At 37.5% G+C, this 15393-nt stretch overlaps 1 protein-coding gene across 8 annotated transcripts in view; it reads left to right on the top strand.

Moving 5' to 3' along the window:
* The window catches only part of qkib (QKI, KH domain containing, RNA binding b), a 76099-nt gene that overhangs the window by 29711 nt on the left and 30995 nt on the right, over positions 1-15393 (top strand). For all 8 annotated transcript variants that reach the window (XR_014533285.1, XM_083540075.1, XM_083540072.1 and 5 more), the window contains exon 3: positions 9351-9467. Coding sequence is in view for 7 of the 8 variants with exons in the window: in XM_083540075.1 (XP_083396201.1) it covers positions 9351-9467 (117 nt within the window). In the remaining variant the exon portion in view is untranslated. The remainder of the gene's footprint in view (positions 1-9350; positions 9468-15393) is intronic.

The raw sequence follows: 15393 nt of genomic DNA, 5'->3' as shown, positions 1-15393 counted from the left end.
CGGCTGAGAGGATGGCCCCATAACTCACTGCTGAACGAGGGCCTAATGAATGCTAAACTGCTGGACGTAATCTGGGGATTGGCAGCAGGCTCTGGACCAGCTGCTCACCATTAATATGACTTAATTTAATGCGTACATATAAATGTTTCTCTATACATGTATTTGCAGTTTTGAGTGCGCTGTGTGGTCCGAAACCGATTTGTGGTGCAGATCTGAGTCTGTTGTGTGTGATGTGTGACCGCTCGTGAGGAAATGTCCTTTCTGGAGCTCTGAGTTAGTCAAATCGCAGCCTATACACAAAGAAGGTCATATACCCCCCCCCCCCCCCCCCCCCCCCCCACACACACACACACACACACACACACACCACCACCACCACCACCACCACCACCACACACACACACACACACACACACACACACACACACACACACACACACACACACACATGTCTATCTCATTCATTCAGCTGTGATTAGGTGAGGACTGACACACGGAGCGCGAATCCTCTCATTATTCCTGACGTTAATAAACAGGAATGCACACTGGGGAGAATGCTGCAGCAGGAGCGCCTGCGTTCTGGATCATTGCAAAGCTAATGAAGGTTAATTAGGGTTCATTAGGACATGATGGCTGCTCACAACAACACCTCAGAACCTCACGAGGTGGCCAGACAGCCCTTCAGCTCGGCCTCCTCCCCTTCACACGTCTGTAATGGCAGCACCGATGCTAAGCTAGGTTAGGACTCGTGTATGCTGTCAGTCTGGAGAAATCACAGGCCTGTGTCAAAAGAGCCATATACGATTATAAACGTATAGGAAGCATTGGGAGTCACTTGGTCTGTGACACTGATGAAATATTTTTTTTAATAACTCAGGGTTACTATGAATTTTGGAAAAGTATTAAAAAGAATGGAATTTGATTTGAATGATTTTCAGGTCTAGATGAGTGTGGAAAAAATAAGAACACTTAGTATTGAAAAATGTTTTTTTTCCATACTATTCCCCTATTCAGTTTTCTAAAATATAAAATTAAGAATTTTTAATAAAACAAGGTGTTTTTTTAATGGATTTTAGTTCTGTTTTGTAGTTTTTGGTGATTTGTACACTTCCTGTTGTTGTAGGATTCAGGTTCACAAAATAAAAACTTAATTCATAAACAATAAAAATGATTTCAGATGTTACATATGGTCTTAAAAATCTTAAGTCTGGAGTAGTATGGAATTTTGAAATGAAAAATGTGTAGGAACTCTGCCGTTTCTGCTGCAGATGAATGTGTTTGGGTAGAGCAAGGCATTGTACAACAAGGTGTATAAAATGGCATTAGGTCATATTTCGTCTGCTTTTTTTTTTCTTTTGACACAGTTGATAGAGTAAAAGAAATTGATTTTTAGTGTTCATTACACACACTTTGTATTTCACAAACTTCACCTCAATTTAATAAATGTTTAAAATAACCCACCCTTAATATATTTTTTACCAGGAAATAATTTCCCAAAAATGAATATTTATGTTTTTTCTTTTTTTTTTTCTTTTTCATTTCAACACAAATTTACCCTAATGATCAATGATGCCAACTCCATGAGGAAGAAACCTCTAGAGGAACCAGACTGAAAGAGAACTTGTGAACTTTGACTTAATGCAGCTTTACAGAATGTGAGAATTATAGAGCAAAGTTTGCTTATATTTACATTTATGTGGATTTAGCCCCAATGAACAAGCCTGGGTCAACTGTGTCTAAGAAAAACTCCCTGAGATGGTACGAAAAAGAAACCTTAAGAGGAACCAGACTCAAAAGGGGAACCCGTCCTCATCTGTACAGCACAAATCATTAAAATATTACAAGCATTCGTACTTCCTTTCTATAACTGTGTACTACATGGTCAAATAATACAATTGTGTAACCAGGAAGTTCATTATAATGTTGTCTGTTAAAGTTTTTTAGTTTAGCTAGCCCAGTTATATCAAGTACTGTTACTGTAAGTACCACGATATAATCTACTAATAGGAGCGTAAACCCAGCTGCTGAACCATGTCAGAGAAATCAAGTGTTTCAGATATTAAACTCACCCCCACCCCCTTTTAGTAAAGGAGTAGGGCAGTCTCCCTGGCCCTGCATCCCCTCCGCTTGTTCCACGTTGAATGAAAACAAAAGACATCTTGCAGCAAGGAATCAGAGCGCAGTGGTATTTGAAGCCATGCAATAATTAATTTGCCTATTAGCAGTGCCAGCTCGTTTATCTTCATAAGATAATGCCATCACTCGCGCTCTCTGGCAGGCCCGCGCGCGCTGTCTTAAACAGCCCTAATTACGTCCCTGCTGCCTGTTTTATTGTAGTTGATGGAAAACATGTATAATCTCCACTGTGCAGATCGTGTAAATAGGCCTGAGTCTGGAACAGCAGATATTAGAGATTTTATTACAGCTTAATGATTTTTCTTTGTTGGGTTGGTTTTTTTTTGTGTGTGAGAGCGGTGCTGGGAAAACAGTAAATACTAGCGTCTGTGCATTAAGAAAGTGTATTGAGCTGAGTTTGTTGGCTTTAAAAAAAAGAAAAAAAAAACACTTATTTGGTGACTAAAACATTGTGAGTGGCAACACGATGCGAAAAAAATGCATTATTCGTAAAAGGGAGCTCGTTCTGTTGAGTGTTGCTCTTTTTGAAAGTTAGTTAAAGCAAAAGCGGTGATGTGCTGAAAAGGACCCAGCTAGCTGTAATTCTTCACATGCAAAAATCGCCACACAAAGCCATGTACCTGGAAAAGCTGGAAAAGGGGAAGAGAATGTGTCCTAAGACCCGATGCTGAACATAGCTGTTGCCTGGATCACAGAGCAGTATGACAGTTGAGGTTAGACACAGAGACACCACATTATCACACAATTTTAAACAAGACACACACGTATTCAAATATTCACACATTCTAATGGTTAAGGGCTATAGCGGAAAACTGGCACACTAGCACACACTTTTGCTTTCACACGTACAAGATTCAATATTCAGGATGAATGCATGTATTTTCTGTTACACAATACAACGAAATTAAAATCCTGTGAATACTTTCATCTAATCAGCTACTTCTGACAATTTAAAAAGGACAGAAAGAAGACAGGAATTACAAATTTACAAATGAATAGCGGTATAAAAACACAAGAAGGGACAAAAAGTGTATGTATATACAGTAAAAAGTGTACAGTGTACAGTGTACAATGCTAACATGGACGACATGCATGAGATAGAATTCATATATGGACAAAAGTTTGTGGACACCTGACCATAAGATTTGCATGTGCTTTTCGAACATCTCATTCCGGATTTAGTCCGCATTTGCTGTTATAATAACTTCCACTCTTCTGGGAAGAGGTTCCACTACATCTTGTGGTTGTGGAGATTTGTGCTCATTCGGCCACAAGGGTGTTAGTTCTTCTGTATAATCTATGTGTGTATTAAAGGTTCGCAGACATTAAATGTAACAACAAGATATCAGTTTCCATTTGAGGAACAAAAATGAAGAAAATATTTGGCCACCTTGTATCCTTATTTGAGTAAATGTAACTTTGTTACTGTCCTTTTATACTTTTTTTAGCTATTTTCTAGTTTTACAGACCATCAAAGATATAAGCAACTTTTACTCTCTACTCAACTACATTTTAATATATGTACTTTTTTTTACTCCACTATATTTGTTACTAATTACATTACATCAATTAGTCAGCTCTGAATATTTGGTTTTACCTAAAATGATTTCCTTTAAATTGATTTGTCCATTGAATACTAACGGTTCTTTCACTTTGTGACATGATAACTGTAATTTTATGTGTTAAATCAAGATCCCTTTTTGAAAGATCGCTTTACTACATTGTCTTTTTTTTTTCACTCTTACACTTTCACTCGAGTCATATTGGAATCGGACTTTTAACTTAAATAGGATTTGCAGTAAGGTATCTATACTTTCACTGATTTTCTATATATATATGTATATATATATATGTATATATATAATATATATATATATATATATATATATATATATATATATATATATGTATATATATATGTATATATATATATATATATATATATATATATATATATATATATATATATATATATATATATATATATATATATATACGGGGGGGGGGGGGGGGGGTTGATAGACATAGCGTTGTATTCCATGCAGAGATGATTGCTGAATCTATTGCATACTGCACTCTCTGTTTTGACTTCTAGTACACCCCCCCACACAGTATAATCTCTCCCAACTCCAATTCGCTACAGTAGATATCTAACAGCAGGAAGTTTATCTGAAAATTAAGTCAACATCTGTGTTCGACATAAGGGCTTTACGCCTCAACTGGGCTTTTTTGTATAAACTGTGCACACACATACACAATAGTGCTGACAGTAATTTGTGCAGAAATACGCTAGGTTCAGGCTCCCGATTCCATTCCGGCATATCACCTACTGTTGCCTCATCCACTGGATGGGTGGAAGCTGAAAATTTAATTCCCCTCTCTGTCGTTGACTGTTTCCAAAAAAAAGCACAGTCATTCGCAGTTTCCTACCATCCCAACACAAACATGCACATATATATATATATATATATATATATATATATATATACACACACACACACACACACACACACACATGGGCATGCATGAAGTGTATGAGTAATGCAGTGTGTGTGTGTGTGTGTGTGTGTGTGTGTGTGTGTGTGTGTGTGTGTGTGTGTGTGTGTGTGTGTGATTGGATCCATTTTCCATGTATATCTGTGTGTGGTTCTCATCCAAGAGCTTTGGTTCGTTTGCTATTCAGTCTTTCAGGAGAGAGGTTTAGTGGTTGATGCTGTATGAACTGTTTTGTGAAAAGACTGTGAATTGGCTCCTTTTTATTCACAGGCCAGGTGCAGTAATGATATTTCATCAGCAGCATTCACACAGATGCAAATCTCATTTCGAAGAATTTCCTCATCAGTTTAACATGATTATGGTTATTATATTCGTTATGAATCCGAATTTTTGTCAATGATTCTCTCTTGTGTTTGTGTGTAAATTTCATTTTCATTTTGTAACTGTTATTTAGCCCTATGTTTGATTCTTGAGATATAAATGTTACTCTATATATTTGATTTGCACAAAGCTTTGAGTGTCATTAAAATAAGGCTCAGTCTTTAGAAGCTTCTTTCAAGATTCTGTTTCCTTAATTTTTTCGTATGTGGTCTTGCTGCTTAACACAACAGCACTTGATTGACTGATTGGTTTTCCTTTAGTTTTCTTTGGTAGAGAGCAGAACTTTAACTCATGGTTCTGTCAATTATGGCCAGTTGCCCAGGCCTTGGCGCAGCCAAGCATTCTCCCACCATCACACTTAAACCACCATGTTTGAAAGCTGGAATGGTGTCCCTATTGTGGAACACTATGTTAACTTTATACCAGATGTAGCTGTCTTTCACTTTCGACTCAGCAGTTCACAGAACATTATATCAAATGGGTTGGAGGTGACAACAAAGTATTTCTTGGCTACTGTTGAACGAGCCGGTTTGTTCCTCTTGGTTAGCGGTGCATTCAACCTTGCTTTCTGAAGGACACCATTTTCCCCAGTTTGTCTCAAATGGCAGAATCAGGAACACTGACCTGATCTGAAGTAAGCAAGATCTGGATTCTGGGTTTCTTTTTGATTACGTATTGGTAGGTCTCTTCTGGGAAGATGGACCACCATTCCAAAATTTTCTCTATTTAAAAAAATGGCTTTCGATTGCGTTCCACACCCACACGTGGCTCTGTAGTGGACAATAATGACGTTTTTTTTTTCTTTTCTGTTTCACATAAGTATGTTTTTTTCAAGTATATGTATTTTTGTATTTTTAGTGTTTTTATTTTGGTAACTTCTACTTCACTACTACTTTTTTATAATGCATAATATAATTTATTTTTTTTTGTAATGTGTAATATATATTTTACTTATTTTGACTACTGGTTCTGACACCAATCCTGTATTAACCCCACCTGCATTCTGCTGTATGCTGTGGTTCAGTAGTCACTTCACGTGTATCGAGACAATAACAATCTCATTCAAATTTTTAAGATTTCGTGTCAAACGAGTAATAATAGCAAGAATCACTAGAAAGTTCAGAAATTTGTACAAAATGAAAGTTTTATTGGACGTTTAGCTCGAACATAGCTGAAAAACATGATTATTTGCTCTCAATGGAAAGAGAAGCAAAGGCACTTTGAATGGATAAAATCATCAATCTTTCCTCATGGTAGCTGATATTTTCCGGTTTATTTTATTATCGTTCTTTTTTTATTACACTTCCTGTGTTCAGGTTTTTTTTTTTTTTTTCAATGAACCTGTTGTTAGTGTAAGTCATGGCCAAAGCACAGTGTGCGGAGCTTGCTGACAGAATTGTCATTGGGAAATTCAGGATGCTGTGTAGGTGGAGAGCAGATAGAAATAGCAACGGTGACAGTCCAGATTAATGCTGCTGTTATTCAGAGCAAAGTTAGTTTTGTTGTGTCAAGCAGCCATACCCTAGGGATTTTTTATTTTAAATAAAGTTGAACTTGTGCTGAATTTAAATGACTGATGTAATGGAAATGAATGGTATGGAATAGGTTTTAATCATCCGGATTGAGCTTATTTAAAAAGTTATCTTTCTCCTTTGCATTTATGGTGTGCAGTGACTGTGAAATAATTGCAGTTAATGAGAAATTGATAGCCCAAAAACGTATAATTACAGATATTTACTTGCTTGACAGCACCCAGGAGCCACCCCGCACACAAGCCCATCATTAGATTGATTTAGCTTACAGTAGTTTGTAGTAAATATGTTTTCTGGTATAAAGTTAGGGAAGAGTCATTTGAATCAATAGGTTAAATGTAGTTTGCTAGACTTTAAAAAAGGTCTGGTGTAATTGATAAAGCTTTTGAACACCATTTAAACCATGTACAAAATATTGTAATTCTGAGTGTCTACATAAACGTTTGCATTTACTTTCTGATCTTAGTCTTGGTATCTTCCACCGAGTGCAGAACCGTGGAATCGCAGCAGTTTGTATGGATTATTACGTGGATAAACCACAATTTGTGTGATATTGTCCTGAATATGAGAGAAACCTGATTCATTTTAAACCCTTATTCACTGATTACAGGAAAATCGTTCGTAATACAATAATTACGCACAGTGTACAAATCTCGGATTAAACAATATTGTTGTATTATTAGGTGTAAGTGCATAATAAACGGCATAAATTTATTGGAGTATTAAGGTTTGTAGTACATACAATGTGTGCACGAATTAAATGTTCTTTTTCTGAAGTCAGGATGTTGCATGTTGCCTTGCAGCCCACAAAACAGTGCCGGGGAACATTCTATGCTCTTAGCCATCATTGCCCTTCTCTGCGTACACAATCATATGAAAATACGATGCATTTAACAAACCTGACTGGCTAGTGATTCACACGCATCCTTTTTTTTAATGAAGGACTCACACACCTCGGGGAAATTTTTTCACTCAGGGAGATGTACACAGTTAACAAGGTATTCTGAACTATATGTCCATGCAATTTGCCTCCACCTGTGTATGAACAAAGGTGTACGTATAAAAATAAAGCCCTCCTGGAGCTCCTCTATGCATGCCTCTGATTTCCACCCCACCAAAGGCACCTTGAAAAGCCACATAAGATTAAGAATAATTTTTTGCCCTGCACTGATATGCATAAGTGTTAGCGTCATAAAATAAAGACAGGATCACTTGCTGGTGAATAAAAGTGTTTGTGACACTTGGTGTTAAAGAACACATTAATTTTTTTTTTCACTCCATAGTTTTGTATGCTGATAAATGCCAGTACATTTGCTTTTTGTGCCTTGAAGCAGAGTTTAATTGCTCTTTCTTATTCATATCATGCCTATGTAATATGCAACAGGGGCAAAAAAAAAAAAAAAAGCAGTGTTTTACAAGTATTCGATTACGCACAGAGTCACTCATGTGAAAACATAATTGAATCCGAATATCAAAAGGATTGATAAATCAGGCCTTGAAGGACTATTGATTAGAACATGAAAGTTTGGTGTAAACTTGAATTTTGTGGCAACCCACTGCCTCACCACATCATTTGTTAGAAGTCCTATCGACTTTGTAATTTGATGAATGGAATTCATTTGTAAAGGAGGAAGAGATTGTTGGATATAAAGGAAAGATTTTAATCAAATCAAACTGAACATGTGAGATCGAATGTAGTGCTTGTTTAAAGCATTTGTGTGAAATCATCTATTCTGAAATAAAGTGTGGTTTATTAAGTACCACAAATGCATTTTTATTCACTGATTATTTGTGGATTTAGATTTCATCGTGTACATTCATTGCATTTTTTCTTTTCCTTCTTTCAAATCTTATTTTTAGGCAGACATATCAGTGATACTGTGTACATAATTCTTATTGGTTGTATAGTATTTTATTATAAAAAAATTGTTGTCTTGTAAGGTGCCCATAAATAACATATTTATAAATTTCTCACGTAAGCTACCATAAAGCAGATCAAAACAGCATAAAATAGCAGGCCCACAGAAAAAAACAATTCCTGTTTATCTGTTATAACCACTCGAGTCTGGCTTTATTTTAAGCCCATCGCCGAAATGCATTCACACATCAGCATGTAGCAGCATTTGTACAGGCCCCTGATCTTTTGACTGACAGGTCTCAGATTAGCTCTGATACCCGATCGATCAGGTGAAGGATCAGTGGCTCTTATCTTGTCGTGATGGGCCTGGAGCAGGCAGGGCATACTCACCACACATCGAGCGCCATTGTCGGAGCTCGGGCTGATGAGCTCCAGAGATAACTCCCAGACAGCTTGCTAGAACAAGGTGCCTCCCAGGAAATCTCATTCTCCCGCTACTTGCTTTCTTCCCTTCTTTTTCATTTTATCGTAGGCTGCAGTTAAATAACTAAAATGCGTATTATGTTTGCATATGGTTTCCTTTCGCTCAGTGCCACTGATGGAACGTCATGATTTTTGTGCTTGTGAATTTTGAAGCTTTTGGACCCATTCCATTGTTGAAAAATGCATGAAGTTGATTTTATCCGGGTGTTAAAGGTTGCGTCTTTGGATAAAGCTGAGAAGAGCCTTGTGGATAACACCTTGCAAAACAAACCATTTGTATTGTTTTTTTACTTTCATATATTTAAAAATAACAATACAGTAAAGTCTTAATTTGCAATAAAGGTCAAAACCTTCCAGTGTAGCATCGTTTGTGTATTGTAGGAGCTGTATTTTTTTTATATGGAATACATTTAAAGGAGTTTACATACAGAGGAATGAGTTTTGCATGTGTTTGTGTGTTGCAGTTTAATTTTGTGGGCCGGATCCTTGGCCCACGGGGGCTTACAGCCAAGCAGCTGGAGGCTGAGACAGGATGCAAGATCATGGTGAGAGGCAAAGGCTCCATGAGAGACAAGAAAAAGGTAAGCACTTACCTACATACAGGGTAATACATACTCAGGCTGAGTCATGCAATAAATCTGACATGTGCAACCATTTAACAGATCAAATATTCACATGCATAATCCCTGTGATCTCCCAGATGAAGGTTAGTTTTAAAGTAACCAACGGTTTAATGTCGAACAGTTTGCGAATGTTGTATAATTGCATCCGAATGTAGTTATTTTGTGTTAGGTGATAAAGAGCTACTTTACATCAGTAACACCGATTCAATGACAAACAAGTCATTTATAAGAAACCAACTGATGACACCTGGATTCATAGCAACTATTAACTATTAATCTATTAATTAATCATGTGATTGTTAATGATAATTATAATAGTAAATTATGTGTCAGGCAGCCATTCATGCAATAGTATGCAAAATCATGGTCCTAATAAACAGCTACTTAAATTAGGCTACAATATTCTGCAATTAAATATTTACTGCACGTTTCTTACCTTCACCACCTTCTTCCATATGGATCAACTTTCTGTTCAGATCTCAACACAACAAATTACTGAGTAGGCACCAATCAGAGGTCGCATTTTTATGATGTCATCATGTAAACTTCTTACAAAGTATTTTACAGTGTTTTAAAACTACAAAGATACAAAACACTAAAGTTTTTTGCTACAAAATATAAAGCCATTTTTATCAACCCTATTAAATACAAACCACAAAATCCTATTTTATATTTGAATTATATATTTGAAATACATGTATCATAAATACTGCCCATCCCACCTACATGCTGTACATGCATACATCATCGCTCATTCAATGGACCCTGTGTTAGCAGTCTTTCTAATTCAAATGCTCTTTGCTCCACTTTTAGACGTAAGATTGAGGAGAACGCATGAACATTGATCGAAGTCTTATCCAATATCTCCTTTTTTCGAACAAATAAAAAACTGGTAGTTTCATTCTTCAAACTAAAAATCCTACGTATTGGTGTCTAAAAAAACAATACAAAATGAAATCTGAGATTCGTTTTCTAAAACAAGAGTGTACATTCGGAAATATTGCAGTATTTAACTAAACATTAGATTTATTTACTAAATTGCATCTGTAAAAAGGATAAGCACTAAATAGTTAAATAAACTTCTCTGTTTGGCTCTTACAGTCCTAATCAAATCCTAGTAAGTTACAGTATTTGAGTATAGAGGAGGGAGTGATCATCATGTGCTGGTCTGACTTGGTCCAGAAATTTTGTGGGGCCCATCTGAAATGACCCCCCCCCCCCCCTGCTGCAGCTGAAAGTTTTGGGCAGGTGTTCAAACATTGTGCTTGGCTTCGGATTGCACGCGGGTTGATTCTAGTGTTCCTGCCAGGGCTCCTGTCCCAGTCAAACGCCAGATTGAGTGTTACATGCTGGGTATCTATCTCTCTTAGCCAGTGGGGGGTCTGGGAGGGTCTGAGAGTAAGGGGTTATGTCCATAGTCTATTACCAGAGTCTATGACCATTTGGGTAAACATACACTCTCTCAGTATTTTTTTGTATATCGGTAGTCATAGTGTGCGTGTGGAATTCACTTCTCTGGCGTATCAAACACTGACTGTAATAATAATGTGATATGTAGCTGTTTGCCTTACGAGTGTAAGCTCCATTTCATACAATAAACATCCTTACATGTATGTGAAACGATATGAGAAAGGTTTTGCATGACCAGGCCTGGACTATTTAGACAAGTGACTCTTGCAGAGATAGTTATCAAAGGTCACGTTGCGCGGTGCTGAGTGGAAGCAGGCACAAAAATAAAACAAGTGCACAGAGAAAAGTGCCGTTGTCATCTCACGCTCTGTTCACACATCTGGATCGGTTCTGCGTCCTGTCGGAGCACAGCTGGTCGTCAGGGTATCGGATCTCAGTCTTGTGTGTGCATGTCCATCCCGTGTTTTTTTTCCGTGTCCGTGTGTCCGTGCATATGTGTGCTCAGTCCTGCCCTTCACAGCAAGCACTGCCAGGGCATTTGACATAGAGGAGGGTCATTCGAACCTCTAGTCTGCAAAGTGTAAACATTCACATGTATGCTTGAGCGAGCTTGTTTAAGCACATGGTAACTAAGCTTCTCTCTCAAGTAGTACAATGTCCATTGTAAAAAACGCTATAGAAATAAACTTGACTTGACTAGTATGTAACCTCTGAAATAGGGATGGTAAAATTCACAGATTCGCATCGGTGCATCGGCATAAACGTGAAAGATGTGACGCATCGATTTTAAAAGGTGTGCATTAGATACAAGTTTGCATTTGTTTAATGACGCATTATTTTTTACATATTTGCCCGATTTATTTATATATAAATATTAGTAAATGCACTATACATTTATTATTTTAAAAGTTACCAGTAATTTGTGACCAATATTTTATCGGTTAAAACATTTTGTGATATCAATACGTGAAAATAACTTATCACAACACTTCGGAGATCAAGGCGTGTCCTGAGAGTCACATAGAATACAGATTAACATGGCAGAGGTAGAGCTGCATCTTCCTGGAGACAGAACAGGAAAATAATAATGGTCTGGTTTTATTTAAAAATAATTTTCTTTTTTTCTTTTTTTTGCACTACAAAGGCCTGCTTGCGAAAGGACCATGCATTAGAATTCAGAAGGCACTTAAGTAAATGTAATATTTGCTGTCTGTCTGCACCAAAGAAATAAGTGAACTATCTGTATTAGGGCTAGAACAATTCCTCAAGTAACTTGAGTAATGCGAATACAAAAAAAAATCATCGAGGCAAATTATTGCTTTGTTTAGTCCATTTAACTACACACGGAGCACTGTGTTTCCCCACGGACCCTTTTTACTGATTACTGATGATTGTGTTGAATCGAATCGAAATCGGATCGCACCGCATTGTAATAGGGGGGAATCGTATCGCATCGCATCTGCTTCATAGGTTTCTTAAATGTAATGTATCGTTGGCTATGCATCGAGATGCCAATCTGCCTCTGTTATGGAGATGCACATTCCAAGTCTCCTTAGATCTTCTTCAACCCTCGTTTCATCTTTCCTATTCTGCTTCAGTTTTGGATTATTATTATTACCCCTGCATGTTTGATTAAATGACTCAACATTTGGAGAAGTATAGTGGTAATATCGCTTTCGCTACTTTTTCACTTATATGCATACAATTCATATGAGCCAGTGTGTGCATGGCTTACATGATACACATTTTATTCAATTCAGTTTTATTTGTAGAGTACTTTTACCAAAGGACTCTCAAAGCAGCTTTATGAAAGGAAATCGATTAGGAATGCTATATGGCACACGTGTGTGTGTGTCTGCATGTTTGCTGAATGAAGATTCCCTTGTTTCAGGTGTCTTCAGGTGCTTAAATGTTTGCTGTATCCAATATTCTAATGTGTACAGTTTCTCATGCTTAATAACATCCCACTTATACTTATGAAATCATCTTGAGGTTTTTCTTTCAAAACATAAATCACTTTTAACCATATTTCAACAGTCCATTCTTCAAAATTACACCTTCACCTCATCAGTTGCACATAACCAGACTAGTAACACACTTATTGATGCTATTGCAATGCAATTGCTGTTCTGTTGTCTTACGCTTGCCTAAAGCACAACTTTATTGCGAGCAGAGATGGCATCTGGCAGCAGGATCATTTTCTGCAGACACCCAAGGCAAGGCTTTCCACAGCCGTGCACATCCATCCCGCTCTCATTTTAAAGACATCTCACGATGCATCTGAAAAGTGAACCAAATAGACTCTCATCGTCTTTCTAAACCTCTTTCAGAAGTTTATTGGAGATGCCCAAACAATAGAGTGAGTGATTAAAGCTCACTACACACACAAATCGAAATATTCAGACTTTGCATATATTGGCCAGACTAAACCCAATAAAGACCCAATAAAGAAAATTAGCCTGTCACAATATTTGCATAATTATTATTTTCAGTCATTGGTCTTTTTTTTTTTATTGTTGAACTTATGTTTTACTATGAAAAAGAAGCAATTGTTACAAAGAAGTTATAGATGTCAAGATACATTTTATAGACAAAAGTTTGTGGACACCAGACTAAGATTACTAACATTGAGTCCCCTTTTGCTGTTATAATAACTTCCATTCTTCTGGGAAGATGTTTCACTAGATTTTGTGGAGATTTCGCTCATTCAGCCACAAGGGTATAGTTGAAGTGAGGAGGCCTCGGGTGCAATCAGCGATCAAATTTATAGTCAATTTGTGGTGGTTTTGGGAAACTCTTGTCTTAAGGGCTCTAGATTTAGCTCCTTTTTTGAAGATTATCTAGATGACGAGTGAGGTTTTGTTTCCTGGTGGATCTGTTTCGATAAAAGGCTCCGCTCGACATTTCGGCATGCCACCAATTATTGTTATTAAGTCTGTCAAAATCACTTTAGTACTGTCTGGTCATAGTACATCTACAGTGTGTGTGAGTGTGTAAGTGTCTGTGTGTGTGTCTGTGTGTGTGTGTTTACTGCACATTTGTTTTTGTCCTCACAGTGGACGTATATCCACGAATGCGGGTGTTTATATGAGCCTCGGCGTACTTAAATTAGTATTTGAAGCCGAACATGACTATGCTAACAAGGTGTTAGCCACAGCCTCATCGTCTGGCGATGCAAATTTTTAAGATCGGTATACCACGGAATTTTCAAGCCCATCTTTAATTACCGTGGTGCAGCACGTCCTCAAACATTACGCGCCTTCTCCAAAAAGGACACCTGAGACTCAAAAGAAGTATTGTCTCCGCTCAATATGAATAAGAACAATTGGACAGCACGCATAATGGAAATACATAATTCAACAGTGTCATTTCTGTTTCGTCTGTCTTCATTAGTCGCCCAGCAAGATACGGAAAAAAGAACAGATTTGAGGAAAGTGAATTCAAGGGAGAGTTTGTGTGGCTGGTCACATCCACGTAAACATTAATATATGTGTGCCAGTGAGGTGTAGGACAAACAGGATACTAGGATACTGCTGTGATTATGAGTAACAAAGAACACAACTCCGGGTTGTCCTATTCTCTAAATCCTTTAACAAGGAGCTTTGATTCGCTGAGGCTTTTACACAATTGTTGTGCTGCCAGCATCTCAGAGCATAACTTTCCTTCTTTCTTCTATCACCCCTCAACCTGCAATCCACCACCTGCTGTAAAATACATTATATAGACACAAATATTTGGACTACTGACTTTGTGGGAGGCACACAACTGTGTAGGACGTCTTTGGATGCGGTAGGATAAAAAGATTTTCTTTACTTGAGCTTAGAAACACAAACGGTGTACAAAGCCAAATTCATGAATATATGCTTTTTATAAGTTGGAGTGGAAGATCCCCTGTAATAGAGCTCTGACCTCAACCCTACCGAACACATTTAAGATGAACTGGACGCTGACTGCACCTCAGGCCCCCTCACGCATTACGACTTATATTTTTATCTCATATTGATACAACAAGCAGCTATGGGATTGCTCAGGGACCCAGGAGTAGCAGCTTGGGGTGGCTGGGATTTGAACTCACAACCTTTCAATTCCAAAGTCCAATGCCTTAACCACTAAGCTACCACCTCTTCTACATCAGTGCCAGACTTTACTAACACCATTGTGGCTGAATGAATCTTCACATATCTCTACAAGCAAACTCAAAATCCGGTGGAACATCTTCCCAGAAGAGTGGAGGTTATATTAAAAGCAAATAGGGACTAAACGTGGAATGGAATGTTCGAAAAGCACATCTGATGTTCAGGTGTCCTCACACATTTGTCTATGTAGTGTAGGAAGGTGGTACATACAGTGTACATTCCCACTTAGAGTCACAAAGGCAAACCAAAGGCATTTAGTAATACAAGTATTCTATTTATTATAAGAAATCTTGATTTATATTCTTAACTATTATCCCCTGACTGGTTATATTCACTGG

The sequence above is a fragment of the Silurus aristotelis genome (assembly GCF_946808225.1).
Source record: "Silurus aristotelis genome assembly, chromosome: 4".
Lineage (NCBI taxonomy): Eukaryota > Metazoa > Chordata > Actinopteri > Siluriformes > Siluridae > Silurus > Silurus aristotelis.
The sequence above is the reverse complement of the archived record's forward strand: the minus strand, read 5'-3'. Positions and strand labels throughout refer to the sequence as shown.